This window comes from Lagenorhynchus albirostris, chromosome 1 (assembly GCF_949774975.1).
Source record: "Lagenorhynchus albirostris chromosome 1, mLagAlb1.1, whole genome shotgun sequence".
Taxonomy (NCBI): Eukaryota; Metazoa; Chordata; class Mammalia; order Artiodactyla; family Delphinidae; genus Lagenorhynchus; species Lagenorhynchus albirostris.
Genome location: NC_083095.1, coordinates 140,201,701 through 140,216,536, shown reverse-complemented (window position 1 = coordinate 140,216,536; position 14,836 = coordinate 140,201,701). Strand labels below are relative to the sequence as shown.

Genomic DNA, 14,836 nt, shown 5'->3' with positions numbered 1-14,836 from the left:
GGGTTTCTAGGGGTTTCTAGGCCCTAGAGACTCGGCTTTAATTCACCTAGGAGGAATAAGCACTCGTATTTTTATAATGTCCCCAAGTGATCTTCATGTGCAGCCATGGGGGAGAGGTACTGTTCTAAGCCTGTCTAGATTGGAAACAGAAAGGTGAGCCAACTGCCAGAGTGACTCCAAATGACCCCAGAGAGTGTCTCTTCTCTGTCACGTCTTCAGAGAGGCTGTCGGGTTGGGCCCAGTGCTTACCCCAGCAGCTCAGCTCAACAAAGGTATTGTGGACATCAGCCATGTGCTTGGTATTGTGGTGAGAACTGGTGGTGTCAATGAGAAAGGTGGCATCCCCAACCTAGGGAACATGACTGCATCTAAAAGAATAGGCCATGTTCCCAGAGAATTTCTGTAGAACATGGTTGGTGCAGGAATCTTTGCAATATGCAGGGCATTCTATGTACCCAAAGGGGAGGGATCAAGCTTTGTATGGGGTCAGAGGAGAGGAAAGCAGACCTAAGCTTTCAAGCATGAAGATCAGGTCTCAAGCTAAAGGAAGGGGTTGTGAGCAGTGGCACTAAAAATTGGGAGATTAGTATTGACATATACACATTATTATATATAAAACAGATGACTAATAAGGACCTACTCTATAGAACAGGGAACTCTACTCAATACTCTGTAATGAACTATATGGGAAAAGAATCTAAAAGAGTGGATATATGTATATTTATAACTGATTCACTTTGTTGTACAGCAGAAACTAACACAACATTGTAAATCAACTATACTCCAATAAAAATTTTAAAAAAGAAAAGAAATACTGATATTTGCAGAGGGTACGTTGAACTCTGGTGAGAAGAGCCACGTGTGTGGCTCAAATCATGGCGTATTCATGTGAAAAGCTCCACCTCTAGGATCTAGCCTGAAGGTGGTGGGAAACTCAGAGAATCTTAACAGGGGCATTTTCTTTCCTTGTGGCCCCCGGGCACCTTGGGGATGATGGACTTAGAAGAGGAAAGACTGGAGGCGTAGAGACCCATTGCTCAGGTGATGGCAGGGGGTAGAGGCAGGATGGATGAGGCCATCAGCAGGGTTTCTGACGGGGAGTAGGGGAGGAATGGGGAGGGAGGAGTCTGAATACAGCAGGGCAGGGATCCCAAGAGAACTGTCTCCAAAATCAGTTACGAACACAGGGTGAAACCTGCAGTAGAATCCATGCATTACTCTGAAAAAGGAGTGAGCAAAGAGTTGTACTGGTAGTCAAATCTAAGAGTCTTTTTCTTTTTGAGGAAATTTTACTCCAATGTATCTTTTCTATCAGTATTACAATCTCTACTAGTAATAATAACACTATGAGGTAGAGTCCATCTTTAAAGGTGCTTCATTTTACCAAGTGATGCCTGATGAGGTCTCCTTATTTCAGTAAAGGGTTCAAGTTCAAGTTCAAGTTCAAGTTCAAGCTATGTCATCATTTCTGTGGAAGAAAAATCTTTTGTCTCATACCACAAATGGTGCTATTGATGGCAAATGTGTGACACATTTCTTGTGATGTTATCTCTGCTTATGCTGACAGCCATTTTTTGATTTCCATAAAATAGGATAGGTAATTGCATCTGCAGACCAGCTTTAATGTGAACTTACTTTGGGACTGGAACAGAATTGCTTTTAAGCAGCAGCTTATCTGTTTTCTTGAATTGCATTTCTTTCTGCATTTTTTCTTCAGTATTTAATTACTTCTGATAAATGTATCTTCAGTTTATTTGCTTGTTACTTTAAGCTCACTAAATAAGTACCTCTAAATGGCATGGTTTTGTGATGTTTTCTTCAAATTTCCATTGCACGCCACTTTAGCTAACCATGTTAAAAAATACGTAAAATTTTTTTTAAAAAAAGCATGGTGGATATAGCCAGACATGAAAGTCAACCCCAAGTTTCCAAATAAGAGTTGTTCCCTCTTATGGTGGAAAACATGGATTGACATGTGTGCTTTATGTGGATAAATTCATGGCCATAAAACATTATGCCAGAACTCTTAGATGGTGCCCCTGTCAAAGGTGCCCCTGGTCCTGCCTGTCAGCTCCCTAGACAGTGCTTAAGTCCACCCTACCCCTGTCTGCCACCCTCCATGTAGACGCTCCACTCCTGTCCCCAACCACTGCAGCCTGGTTCAGAATCCTACCACCTGCAAGGTGCAACCCAGGTCCTGGTCTTGCAGGCCACACCTCCTTCATCTGACTCTGCCCACTTCTCTAGACTCAGCCCCTTCCCTCCCCGCAGCCAACTGGGTGCCCCACATATATGATTATAAAGCACATGAATCATACTGGTGCTTATCACACACGGGTCTCCCTCCCCCCAACCATTCCTATCAGTAATTACATCAGGTCTTTAAAAAGTCTTTCATTCACCCTATATCCCATCCCAGCTATTGTTCCATCCTTAGCCTCTCTTCTCATCAAAACTCACTGGAGTTTTCTGCTCAAAGGTCTCTGCTGTCTCTCTGCCCTTCTCTTGCCCCACTCCACTCGGGCTTTGCCCAACTGCCTCCCAGTGAAAGCCCTCTTCTGGCCGCTCCTCCACACTGCCAAACCCAAAGGTCCAGTCTCAGCCCTCAGCTGACCACATCCCCTTCTTACAACACTTCTCCGCTCAGTCGCAGGACATGACTCTCTTTCTTCTTATCTTCACTGGCCTCTTCTCCTCAGTCTTGCTTGCCCGCTTCTTACCTTCCTGACCTTAAACCCTGGTGTGTTCCAGGGCTGTCCAGGGACCCTTTTTCAGACACTCAATGTCTGATTGATCTCATTCAATCTAATGGCTTTAAATGTCTCTCTCAAGTTCATGTCTCCATCCCCAACCTCTTTCTCTCTGACTCCGGACCTGTATGTCCAATGGCCTGCCTGGCCACTTTGATATCTACTAAGCATCTCACAGGTCCAAGACTGCACTCATGATTCTCTACAGCCTCTTCTCCTACTGTCCCCATCAGCTCAACAACAGCCAACTGAACCCATCATGTTTTCAGGTCAAGCACTGGGGAGATCATCCCTGACTCCTCTTCTTTCACGTTCACATCAGCCCATCAACAGACCCTGCTGACCGAAATGCCCCTCCCCTGGGTCGTTGCATTTGCCTCTTAACTTCCTCCCTGGTCCCTCCTTTACTAAGCCTGCCCACCTTAGACTCTTAGTGTATTCTCCACTCGGCAGCCAGAGTCAGCTTTAACGTTTGTCATTTTACGGTCACATCTCAATGGGCTCATATTTCACTCTTCAACAGCCAACTGCTCGTCCTGATACTACCTAGCGTGGCCTACAAGGTCCTTCATGATCTGACCCTCCCAACTGCTTCTCTGGTCCTGCCTCCCACCAACCTTCCCTTTCCTCACACTGCTTCCTCATCATCCTGTATCTGCTGCTTCTCTCACCTGTCCAATCATCTCCATGAAGGGCACTGCTCACATGCTCACTTTCTTTAGACATCTGCTTGAGCACTTCTCTCCAGCACACTCACTACCTCTTACTCTGATCACTCTTCTCAGCAATCCTTGTGACCCAACTGATAAGTATGTGTTTACTGCACACTAGAAGGAGTCCTCCTGGAAGGCATGCTCTACCCTGCCCACCACAGAGTCTCAGCACCTAGAACACTGTCTGGCACGTAGAAAGGACTCAATAAACACTGATGCAGCCACAGGGCACCATACTGCAGGATGCCCACATGCTGATCCCCAGAACCTGTGACTGTGAATGTGCTCCCTCACATGGCAAGGGAGACCCTGCTGACATGACTTTGCTGTGCCCACCCCATGGGTCTGGTAAACCTCAGGGTCTCCTGGTCATAACACCCAGGATAGCTAGCCTGGACTTAGCACTCCCTTCCTACCTGGCCATGTTTCAGCATTTAGCACTCATTCAGCAATTTATCCTTCTCATCAACCCTGTGACATAGGATCCATTATTAACTCCACCTGGAGATTAGGAAACTGAGTTGCAGGCAGGCTTAGTAATTTTGCTGCCACACGGAGAAGCTTCACTGTCCTCTGTCAAAATGACACCTACATCCCTGAAATAGGAACCAAATTGATTATAGAGTGATGGCCCAATTTTATCTGTTGTTGTTAAAACTGAAAATGAACTTGTCCTGGGTTTCATTTATGTTTAGGTTTGCCTTTTGACCTTGAAATAAATTGTTAAATAAATACAAATAAAACAGAATTTTCAATGAACTGCTAAAGCCAGTTTCATAGTATATCTTAATTTTCCTATAATATGGTTCCCTCTCTATAACATTATATTTCATAGTACATATTTTGTATTTGATTTTATTCAGGCTACGATAAACCAACTATCTTTAGAGCAGTGTTATTTGAGTTCTAGGTTAGGACATTTCAAAGTATAGATTTTCCCCCATTCTATCCCTTTTCGTTGCACCTTAAATATCCAGACATTCTGGAAAAGGTCCTGCATGGAGGGTGCTAGCCCAGGCCCTGAGCCTAGAGATGGATCCTGACTTTTCTACTTTCCAATGATGAAACTTAGACATGTTTCTCTGTGTTCTATCACCTGAGCTCTTTTCACCTAAAAAGTGAGGGTTTTGTGAAAATTAAACAGTACATTTTTTTGAAAATGCATTCTGGAAATGAAGGAGAAATACTCATGTAAACACTGATAATTATTTTTCCTGCCACCATAGTTCTATGATAAGATTTTTCTACTTTTGATTCTAATATTTTCCTTTGAAATTTCACACCAATTAAAATATGCATGTTATGCAATTGCACCTTTATAAAAATCCAAAAGCCCACATTCTCCTTCTCCCCTTGAACCAAGCCAGTGACTCATCTTGGAGCTAATGGCCAGACAGGGCTGGCTGGGTCGACTCTGGCTGACTGTCCTTCTAAGCTTTGTCTTAGCTCACTGCCTGTTGGCATGATAAACCTGCTAAGAGTTTCTTCTACAAAGTGTGTAATTTGGAAGTATTTTCTTTTGGTGCCTTAAAAAATATTGGGCATTACTCTGTAGCAGGATCTTAGTCACCTAAAATGTTTACTATATGTGAGATCTCTGGCCATCTCTGCAGCCTCCACTTAGACGCCCCCTCACCTGTGTGTGTCCTAACTGCCTCACAGCACTTCTCTTTGTTTTTACAATTGTTACAATGACTTTTTTCCTGGGTCTTGTGAACCAGCAGCTACAGGCAAGAAGAACTTGCCATCTGGGGATTCACAAGAGAGAACTTGCCATTTAAAAAGACATTGTGAGTACTTAAATGACTCAGAGAGAGTATACTTTCTGCTCTAGTTAAAAGAAGAGAACTGTCCTTGAGAACGTGTATGAAAAAGCCCTCTTCATGAAACCAAAGGTCCTGGTTAGCACACCTGCGTAGACAGATAAAGAAGAACCTTATCTGTTCCTGTTCTTAAGCTACTTCTACAAGAATCTGCCTATAATTGCCAATTATAAAATACTGTTTTCCAAAGTCTATTTGAATTGTAGTTCCCATGTGATAAAATTCTAATGCATTTTTAATTTTCCAATAGATAAACCTCTAAAAAATATTTAATACTATTAAATGAATGGAATCAGATTTTACCTTATTGAGTTGATAATTCTCAAATTTATCTTACAATTATCACTGGTCAATCAAGTCTGATAAAGTGTGATTTTTCAAATGATGATAAACTAATTCCAGATTAAATTTAATATTATGTATTTTGACATTACATTGATTCAGACATTGTTATTATTTCTGTGCTAGTTTTTTTTTTACCATGTACATTTGATTACTGGTCTCATTAAAATAATTATAATGCCTCAAATTAAACCATGTCTCTAAACGTGACATTGCATAAGGCTGACAGTCAAATAGGCCTCTGTTCTGTTATACACTTGACTCATGCTCTGTTATATAACTTAAAACTAACAGAAGAATTACAAAGGCTACTGAAAATGAGCTACTGGTGGCTCTGATCAAATTTAGAAAATAAAAGGGAGAAGAAGGAGAAGAAATGAGACTCATATATTTTCAAAACAATTTCACATTATCTTATATAATCACAGTAAAATACATTTTACATATCACATTTATAAATTTCCTGATTGCCAAATCCACATGCTTTTCACAAATACTGGGTATAACTTTGTACTGCACAAAAGCACACGTGTACTTGCCTCTTTCCTTCTGCTCCCTGACTGGTTTCCTGTCACCCTCCTAACCCTCCACAAGTTGTCTGGTTTCCTTTATGTATTTACAGGCATCAGCATTTCTCTTGTCCCACAATGTTCAAATTAAGGCCTTACATGCTTCCCCGTTTACCTTTCTTTAGAACCAAATCACATAAACTCTTTCTTTGTGGGAAATAACAGAGCTTACCCAAACACTTTTTTCCTGTAATTTCAGAACAGAAAACTCTCTCTACTCCAATGCAGAGAATACCTTTCAAAATTACGTCTCCTTCCTCTATAGATCAGTCTGACTTAGACCTTCCCTGCAAACCACGTGAAATCAAGAGGGGACCACCAGGCAGGTTCACTCTGAGGAGGGCTGAGGACGGAACTCCAGCATGACCGGCTTGGCGAACTTCCCCAGTTAGCCATCCTTTACTCTTGCCTTCCCGACCATAAGACAGGGCTAATGATGCTTAGCTCATAAGGCTCCTCCTAGGGTTTATCTAAAACAGACAACATAACAAATAGGCACTCCATATTGCGATAGCTGTTATTTTGTCAAGGTTTTAAGCCAAATAAGTGTTCTGAAACTTTCTTTGCAATTTGACAAAATTATTCTTAAGTTCATTTATAGTAATAAGCAAGTGAAAGGAGCCTTGTATAAGAAGGGAAATAAATAGGGACTTGTGCCCCCAGATGTCAAGATGTCTTCTGTTGAAAACCACACCCTGCTGGGCTTCCTGCTTTGCTGCAGATCCTGGTCCTCAGAAGCAACTGGACATGTAGGACCAAGAGCTAAAAGTACTCAGGGGAGCTGACGTAAAATCCCACTTACAGGAAGATCTTCTAATAGAAATGATCTCAAATACTTAAAACAATTGTAAGCCAAATATGTTCACTGCAGGAAAATGCAATAACAGCACAATCGGAAACAATGTAAACACCCCAAATTAGGGAAGTAGCCTATGATGAATCATTTATGCACTGTAATAATATTCATCCATTTTAAATCATACATTTCAAAGAGTTTGTAGTAACAAAGTATTGGCATGAAGAAAGCACAAAAACACAAAACTGAAGGCACAGTATGATCTCAACTGTATAAAGCTAGGCATAGAAGCAAGGGGAAGAAAACACACCAAAATATGAAGAATGATTGTTTCTGTGTGGTGGAATTAAGGATGTTTTTCTTTTTCACATACTATTCTGTGTCTCACGCATTTTCTGCAGTCAGTAGGTATCGTTTTGGGATGGACTATTGACCTTATATCTAACAGATTCAAAACTTCTCCAACAGCTAATTCTCTAGGGAGATTGAGGGGTATTCTACCACTTGCTCTGTATTAGCTTCCAGAAACTAACAGATATATCTCTGTTTTGAAGATGACCTCAGAAAGTCATCAAATTAAATAAGAAATAAAGTATAGCTGCTTCTAATGGCTAAACTCGGTATGCACATTCCTTCATATTTCAGACTTTCATCCACCATAGTATAATACCTTCGTGACTACAGAATGCAGATTCACAAAAATATATCTGACCAAAATCTTAGGAAAAAATACATGTTCTCAATCCTAGCCTATTTCTTACCTCTGAAATACTGCTAAATATATGCGGTATATATAGTAAGCAAATTAACTACCTAATATATTAACTTGGAAATTTAAATATTGTGTATGATTTCACTTCTAAACACACTTCTCATGCAGATATATGTAGGAACATCATGGTTAAATCCTATAAGGTTTAGCAGCAGAGAGAGCCCTTGGAAAGGAAGACATTCACTGAACAGATAAGGAAACCAAAGGCACAGGTAGGGAAATAACCACTCAAGACAAGCAGCAAGGCAAGAATAACAACTAATGCTCTTTCCCAAGGGAATACCCTGAGTGGCTAAGAGGCATGTCCTACAGGCATGGTTAATGTGCACATTCCTCACGGTGCTGAGGGCTGGACTAGTCCCTGACGGACCTGGTACACAGCCCCACTGCCGTCATGTACCAGCCACACACCTGGGGATGGTCACAAGCCTCTCTCTCTCTCTCTGTTTCCTCCTCTGTACACACCTGGGAATGTCAAAAGAACAGAAAATGTCCAGAGGACAAAGAGAGAAGGTCATGGACTTGGAAGGGTCCTCCTTCCTGCCAACTAGTAGGGATCTGTTGCAGATTCACTGTGCCCTGAAGATCCCTCCATGTTTCACACAAGTGCAACCTTCACAGCTGATTTTCACAGAAGGGGTGCTTGGCGACTTTTGTCCTAAAATTTAACTTCTTAATTATACTCCACCAACTTCAAGTGACAATCCTTTTGATCAGCCAGAACAATTTGGGGAAGAAGAGGAAAGGAACTGATAACGCCAAATGCCTGGGTGTCCTGCAGATCTTCAGGCACATGTAGTTTCTGGTATCTGCCTCTGCATTCAGATGGCCACAGTTCAAGCCCTATGGCTCAAGCCAGGACCACTGCAAGTCCTTGTCAGTGCCACCTAGTGTGGGCCTGCATTTAAAGGCAAATTCCTTTGCATAATGGCACCAAGGAGGGCAATCAGAATGCTGATCATTGCCTTGTCTAACAAGCAATAAATGTCCTTTATGCAGGTCAACTTCTGAATCGTGCTTTAACCTGAGTGGGAGGAAACACAGCCGACTCTGAAACCATCTTCTTCCACTTTTGAAAACATAATCTGCCTCTTTTCTCTGACTCACTTCAGAAACCCCACACTTGGAATAAAGGAATAAAGTGTCTTTATTCCAAGTGCCTTGCTCAGGAATAAAGTGTGGGGTAGGGCAAGGACTCTTTTATTTATTTACAACAAGTTCAAGGGTGTGGGACTGCAAAGGTGGCCAGCGAGGGTTTGCTAATATACTGCTCAGCAAAGTTTCTGAAAGGCACTTGTGCCCCGAAAATCGTAAAATCAAAGCATAGAGGATAACTTACCCAAAGTGACTGGCTAAGTTCATGGAAATACAAAACAGAAGGAGGTTTTTGATCATGATAAAGCTAGAGAACATTCCATTGTCCATTCCCAATAAGAATAATAGCTGAAGCAGATGAATTTGGAAGAATAACTGTTCCTTTCTCAACCTTGATCTTGAAGCTGAAAGGGGGAAAAATATATAAACATGAATGTTTCTGTGACGCAGTTCCTGGAATCAAATCACACTGCTAACACACACAGTTCAGAAAGAAAGGAGCCTGGCTGTGCTTGTGCAGCACGGCTCCACATCAGGAGTTATCTGTGTTCACTGGCCTTTTTATTGGGGCATAAAAGGAAATTACAGTAGGCTTAATTTTCACTTTTACTCAAGGTGCAGAATCATTCCCCTAATTAATTTTTTCCCATGCCTCAAATACTTTGTTTTATTTTTACCATGTTATCAAATGACCCATTAGTCCTATTATTAGATTCAATGCCTGAAGTTATCTAACTGTATTTTGCATCTGTCAAATCCACAAGTGGAATACTTTTACCTTTCTGAAATATTTGCCACGCGTTCAAAGTCAGCAAGCTACTCCTTGTTCTGCAAGGTGCTGAGAGAAAGTATGTGAAAAGAGGGGGGGAAAGGCACATTTAAGAAACAGGTCTTCTACAAGATCAAGATAATATAAGAACTGCTTATAAGGGAGGGTTGCCACTTTCTCAGCAATCTGTCCCCATGACTGTAGAACTTAATAATCACTGCATTTGGGAAAGTCTCTTGGCTCTGGGCTCTGTGCTGGGCCCTAATTAATGCATTTGAAATCCAAGCAGGCACAATCCCTGGGCTCTGCAACTAACCTTAGCGAAGGCATATACTTCTCAATATGCGCATAACGCAAATAGATGCACATCCTATAGGAGCACTGCATGTTCAAAAGAAACATTTTCCCGAGGCGACCCCAGGCCAACTCCGGAAAAGGGAAACACACAACAGGTACTTCCACCTCAGAATCCAAGGCCCTCGAGTGGAGAAAGGCAGGGCGGGGGTCTCCTGGGCGCGTCCTGGGGCTTGTAGCCAAACCCGGGCCAGAGTCCCGGCGGCGAGCAGGCGGCGCTGCATGCGGGAAACCGGGGCGGCGCCTCCTGCTGCCCTCAGCCCAGAGCCGGGACCCCCAAAGAGAGGCTGCGCTCCCACGGTCCCGGGACCGCCGCGGGGGCTCGCGGGAGCTGGTGGGCGCGGGGGCGGCACTGCGGAGGCTAAGCCTCCGCCGGCTTGGTGCCCGCGGCTCGGCAGGGTCGGCCTCCTGCCCGGTCCGCAGCGGCGCGCCCAGCGCCAAACGCTCGCCGACCCTCCCCGGCTAGCTTCTGGCCCCAGCAGACCTGCCCGGCTCCTGCCCGGGGTCCGAGCGGAGCGTCCTGCCGGGCGGCGCTTTCTTTCTCGGAGAGGAGCGCGCGGTGCAGTGCCGGCTTGGTGTCCCCCGTCCCGAGCAGCCCGCGCGACCCGCCCGCGCCCCCCGCCGCCGAGCCGGCGCCCACCCTGCAGGAAGCTCCTGGACGCTGCGCGCCTCGAAGGCCCGGGGCCGACGGGGCCCTCCGGATGGGCGATCTCGCCCGTCGGCTCCAGTGACGGCGGCGGATGCCCCACGCCCCAATTCCTACCGGCGAGCCCGTGGGCACTGAACCCTGGTGCCCCGTCCCGCGGGGCTGCGCCGCTCTGGACCCCCCTGACCTCCCGCGCTGTCTATGCCTCCGCAGTCGCCGGGGGAAAGTTTGCGCTCCCGGCCGCCCGTGGCTCCCCGCCTGTCTCCACCTGCCTTCCCAAGCCAGGCAGCCCCGAGGATAGGGGTGCGGACCGAGCCGGGGCCGCCCGTCCTCTCGACCTCGCCCGCAGCTTCTTACCCCACTTCCCCGGTCCCGCGCGCCCGGGCTTACCCTGCGCGCCGGCCCGGGAAGGCAAGCCGTCGGCGAGGATGCATCCTCCTCCTCCTCCGCCTGCTCTCAACCGGCTGGCAAGAGCGGAAGGCCAGTGCGGCGTCACCGCCCCATGCCGCCAGCGCGAACTTCCCCAGTCCTCCCGGGCCGAAAGGCTCCGGTGCCCCCCGCGCTCCCGCCGCCGCCCTGCGGCTCCGCTCCGCGACCGAGGCCGCGCTCTGCCCTGCTGCAGAGATTCCGCCCCCCCACCCCCCCGCGTCCCCAGTGCACTCGCGCGCTCGCTCTCACCTCGCCCGAGCGCCACATGTCGTCTCCGGCTTTGGGGAACGTTCCTCTGCAGAGGCGCTCCGGTAGAGGCCGCCAGACTCTCACCAAATGCGCCCTCGCCTCGGGCCGGCTCAGCGGAGGGGGAGGGCTCCGGGCCCGCGGCTGGGCCAGGTTTGGGATAGGCCATATTTCCGATGAAGTTTCTTGGTAGCCTGCGGGAGAATATCGATGCCTCTTGTAATAAGCACCGGTCCCTCTTTTCAGAGCTGAGATGGAAAGGGCGTGTCAGCAGGCAGCCGCCGGAGGCCGTTTCTCTGAGAGCTTTCCTGTTTCAGGGCCAGCCCTGAGCACCTTACTGGCCTGGCCTCAGTCTTCCCGCAGTTCTCCACGCAGGCCTCTGTGTCCGCATCTGCTCCTCGCTTTAGAAAGAAGCTAGCTTGTGAGGCTACTTTTTAAAATCTGTAATTCATCGCTACGGGAAGGAAAGTCAGAGTAAAATTGGATTAATTAGAATTAAACACTTACCTAATTGCAGTATACATTTGGGCGTTTTAGGAAGTTCCCTTTCTGGACAAGAAGCCGCCTTGTCAGTAGCAAGGGACCCTGGGGTCTGCAGACCTGAGAACGGGTCTGGGGCGTGGACACTGGTGCAGGGCACTGCCTCCTGCACCCACGCACATGTGAGATTTCATTATTGGGATCGTGTCTGTCTCTGCCGCAGTGTGCCCACTCCAAGAGGTGAGGCTGGCACTAATGACGCCTGGGCGGAATAGGGGTGCAAAAGCAAGCACAGTCCTGGTTTTAAGATGGCAGCATCGGGTTTTCTCAGGAGGCGGCTGCCTCTTGGCTATGAGAACACCCAGGGGGAGATGTTCAAGATTTAAAGTAAAACCAGCAAGAACATGATGGGCAGTGTACTATTATTTCCGCATCTTTTGTGACACTGAGTTGTTTACAATCATTTTTAACAGAATAATTGTGAGAAAGGCAAATTTCTAACTCTCCCCCAGAAAATACCTTTAATCTTTCAGTGTGTGAAGTCACTCTGTTCTTCAGTTATGTTTAATGCCATGTATTCCAAATCTAAGCTAACTGCCGGCACTTTTGCACTTCCAAAACTCTAAGATTTTCCAAAAATAACAACTTGTAAATATATTTAAGGAACAGGACATAAAAATACATAAATGCTGCAAATATAAGGAAGTGTTATTCTGAGAATACAGTTAGTCACAGTATTAAATAACTCAGATTCTAGTGGTTCTTTATGAAATATAAATTAGGTAAGATGCTCATTTGAAAGGCTTTTCTGATTCTAAAATGAATAAATTGAACACAGGCATTTCTTTATTTTATAATTTCTCAAAAGTCATACACTAAGATAAAGTTCATTGAGAGTCAAAATCATTAAATTAAAAACAATCAGAATCAATACAATTTACCCTACTAAGTGTTAGAATTCTAGGTTTGGAGATACCAGTGACAGCTACTCTTTTCCCAGGATAAGGCAAATCAAAGAGTTCAAATAATTAGTGAATCTAAAGCTTTAGAGATTACCAAAGTCATTCAGTAATTTTTGCAAAAATGTAGATAAACCAGGGATTATTTTGGATTAGTAGGAATTACAGATACTAATTTTTAACAATATTATTTTAATCAATGAAATCAACTATAGGAGAATTTATGTTCTTTTGATGAATTATTTTTTAAATTTCCATGTTTTTCCTATTAGTTTAATTTCAGTACCTATTATTGAACATACGGAACTATGTTTACTAAGAGCTAATCTTTAAAATTGTATTGAAGCATGTGGCTTAAATATTTACCTTCTCCCTGAGATGAAATGGTAACCCAGTCTCTCCATATTTATGAACATATAACAGCCTTAGGTCAGATGGACCTGAAAGGATAGTGAAATAATAAGGCATATCATAACCTTATAGAAATTCACATTTTAGAAGACTATATATTACCATTTCATAATGTTTGTTTTAATATGGAATTCAGTGTTTGCCCTGAAAAATAATGGTCTATCAGCTGAATTCCCATTTGTTCCTTTAGCATTTCCCTTGTATTGAATGACAGAAAGCAAAGTAGTTATAGTTCTGGAAAGCAGTAGAGGGCACCACAGTTCCACATAACCTTAGGGTTGGACCAGTCTCCATAATAGTTTCCAGTGTGAGAGCCTAAAATAGCTGAACTTGGGGAAGCTGGGAGATGGGTGAACACTTTCTACCCCATCCAGAGCAGAGACAGCACAGGGAGGCTGTGTTTGTCGGGGTAGGTGGAATAGAGATGGCTAAACGAGAAAAGTGTCTCCATGAAGAAGAAGAGCTTGGTGAGAAGTTGAATGGAGGGTGTTCTAAGCTGAGAGTCCACCTGTGTAAACTAAGGCATGTTCATGGAACTGTATGTAATTTTTTGTTTAGGAAAATTCAAGTACAGGGTAAAGATAGCAACAGGTAAGATGAGACAGGTGCCAGAAGACAAGAAATGTGGCACCAAGCAGTTAACTTCCTCTGCAGGCAAGGAGTCATTGAATAGTTTTGTTGGTGGGGGAGGTACATGTTCCAGAACAGATTCCCTGTAGCAGCTGTATACAGAAAAAGTGTTGGGAAGAGGCAAACCTAGGCTAAAAGCATGAATGAATATTGCAGGACCAGCCTTTGGTGGATGGGAGTTTAATAAATGTTTGAGTCTTTTCATTAATTAAATCATAACTTCATTGATTCACATGTACTCAAAGTGGATTTATTAGTGCTTTGACAGAACAGAAACAAGAGGGTCTTGGTTGTTAAGGAAACAGAAATGTCAGCTCTGACTGGAAGAAGAAGCAAGATTCCTAGGAAAAGGTGGCAGTTGATTTGGACTCTGAAAAAGAATTTGTACAGAAGATATCAGAAAAGGTAAAAGAAAGAGCAGGAACAAAGGTAGGAAAGTACAGGGCACATTAAGTGATAAAAGCTCAATTCACAGAAGCACCCACTAATTTTGGAGTCTCCTGGAGAGGCAGGAGGCAACTGCAGCTCACTCTAGGGACATAGACACTGGTGGCAGCTATTTTGGGGAGCTGCTCTACCATGTGGACACTGATGCAGCCAAGTGCCATTTGGAAGCCTCCCTTTAGCTTTTTACCCTTGGGACACTGCCCTGCCCCCACCCACCAGCCTGTAGGCACCAGTACTGGGACGCCTCAGGCCCAGCAACTAGCTGGGTGGGGATACAGCCCTACCCACCAATTACAAGCTGTCTTAACATCCACTAAGCCCCCAGCCATTCCTGGACATGACCTTGTCCACCAGAAGGCCCAGGACACTGCTCCACACACCAGTGTGTAGGCACCAGAACTGGGACCCCCAGGGCTCTACAGCCAGAAACCTTGGGACCTAGCTTCACCTACCAGGCGGCAAACACTAGCCACAGAGCCCCCTGGGCCCCACCCACCCACTAGCAGGCAGAAAGCAGTTCTGAAATCACCAGAGCCCTACCCCTGGCTTGTCAGAGCCTAGTAATACACCAGGAAGCTGGCGCCAGCCCCAGAGCTCATTGGGCC

At 45.0% G+C, this 14,836-nt stretch overlaps 1 protein-coding gene across 1 annotated transcript in view; it reads right to left on the bottom strand.

The window, feature by feature from the left end:
* The window catches only part of GABRA5 (gamma-aminobutyric acid type A receptor subunit alpha5), a 103,419-nt gene extending 91,591 nt beyond the window's left edge, over nucleotides 1-11,828 (bottom strand). The window contains exons 1-4 of the mRNA XM_060155452.1: nucleotides 11,812-11,828; nucleotides 11,308-11,498; nucleotides 9,639-9,698; nucleotides 9,105-9,264 (exon numbers count right to left, since the gene is read on the bottom strand). Of these exons, the coding sequence (XP_060011435.1) occupies nucleotides 9,105-9,264; nucleotides 9,639-9,698; nucleotides 11,308-11,498; nucleotides 11,812-11,828 (428 nt within the window). The remainder of the gene's footprint in view (nucleotides 1-9,104; nucleotides 9,265-9,638; nucleotides 9,699-11,307; nucleotides 11,499-11,811) is intronic.
* Nucleotides 11,829-14,836: the final 3,008 nt, after the last annotated feature.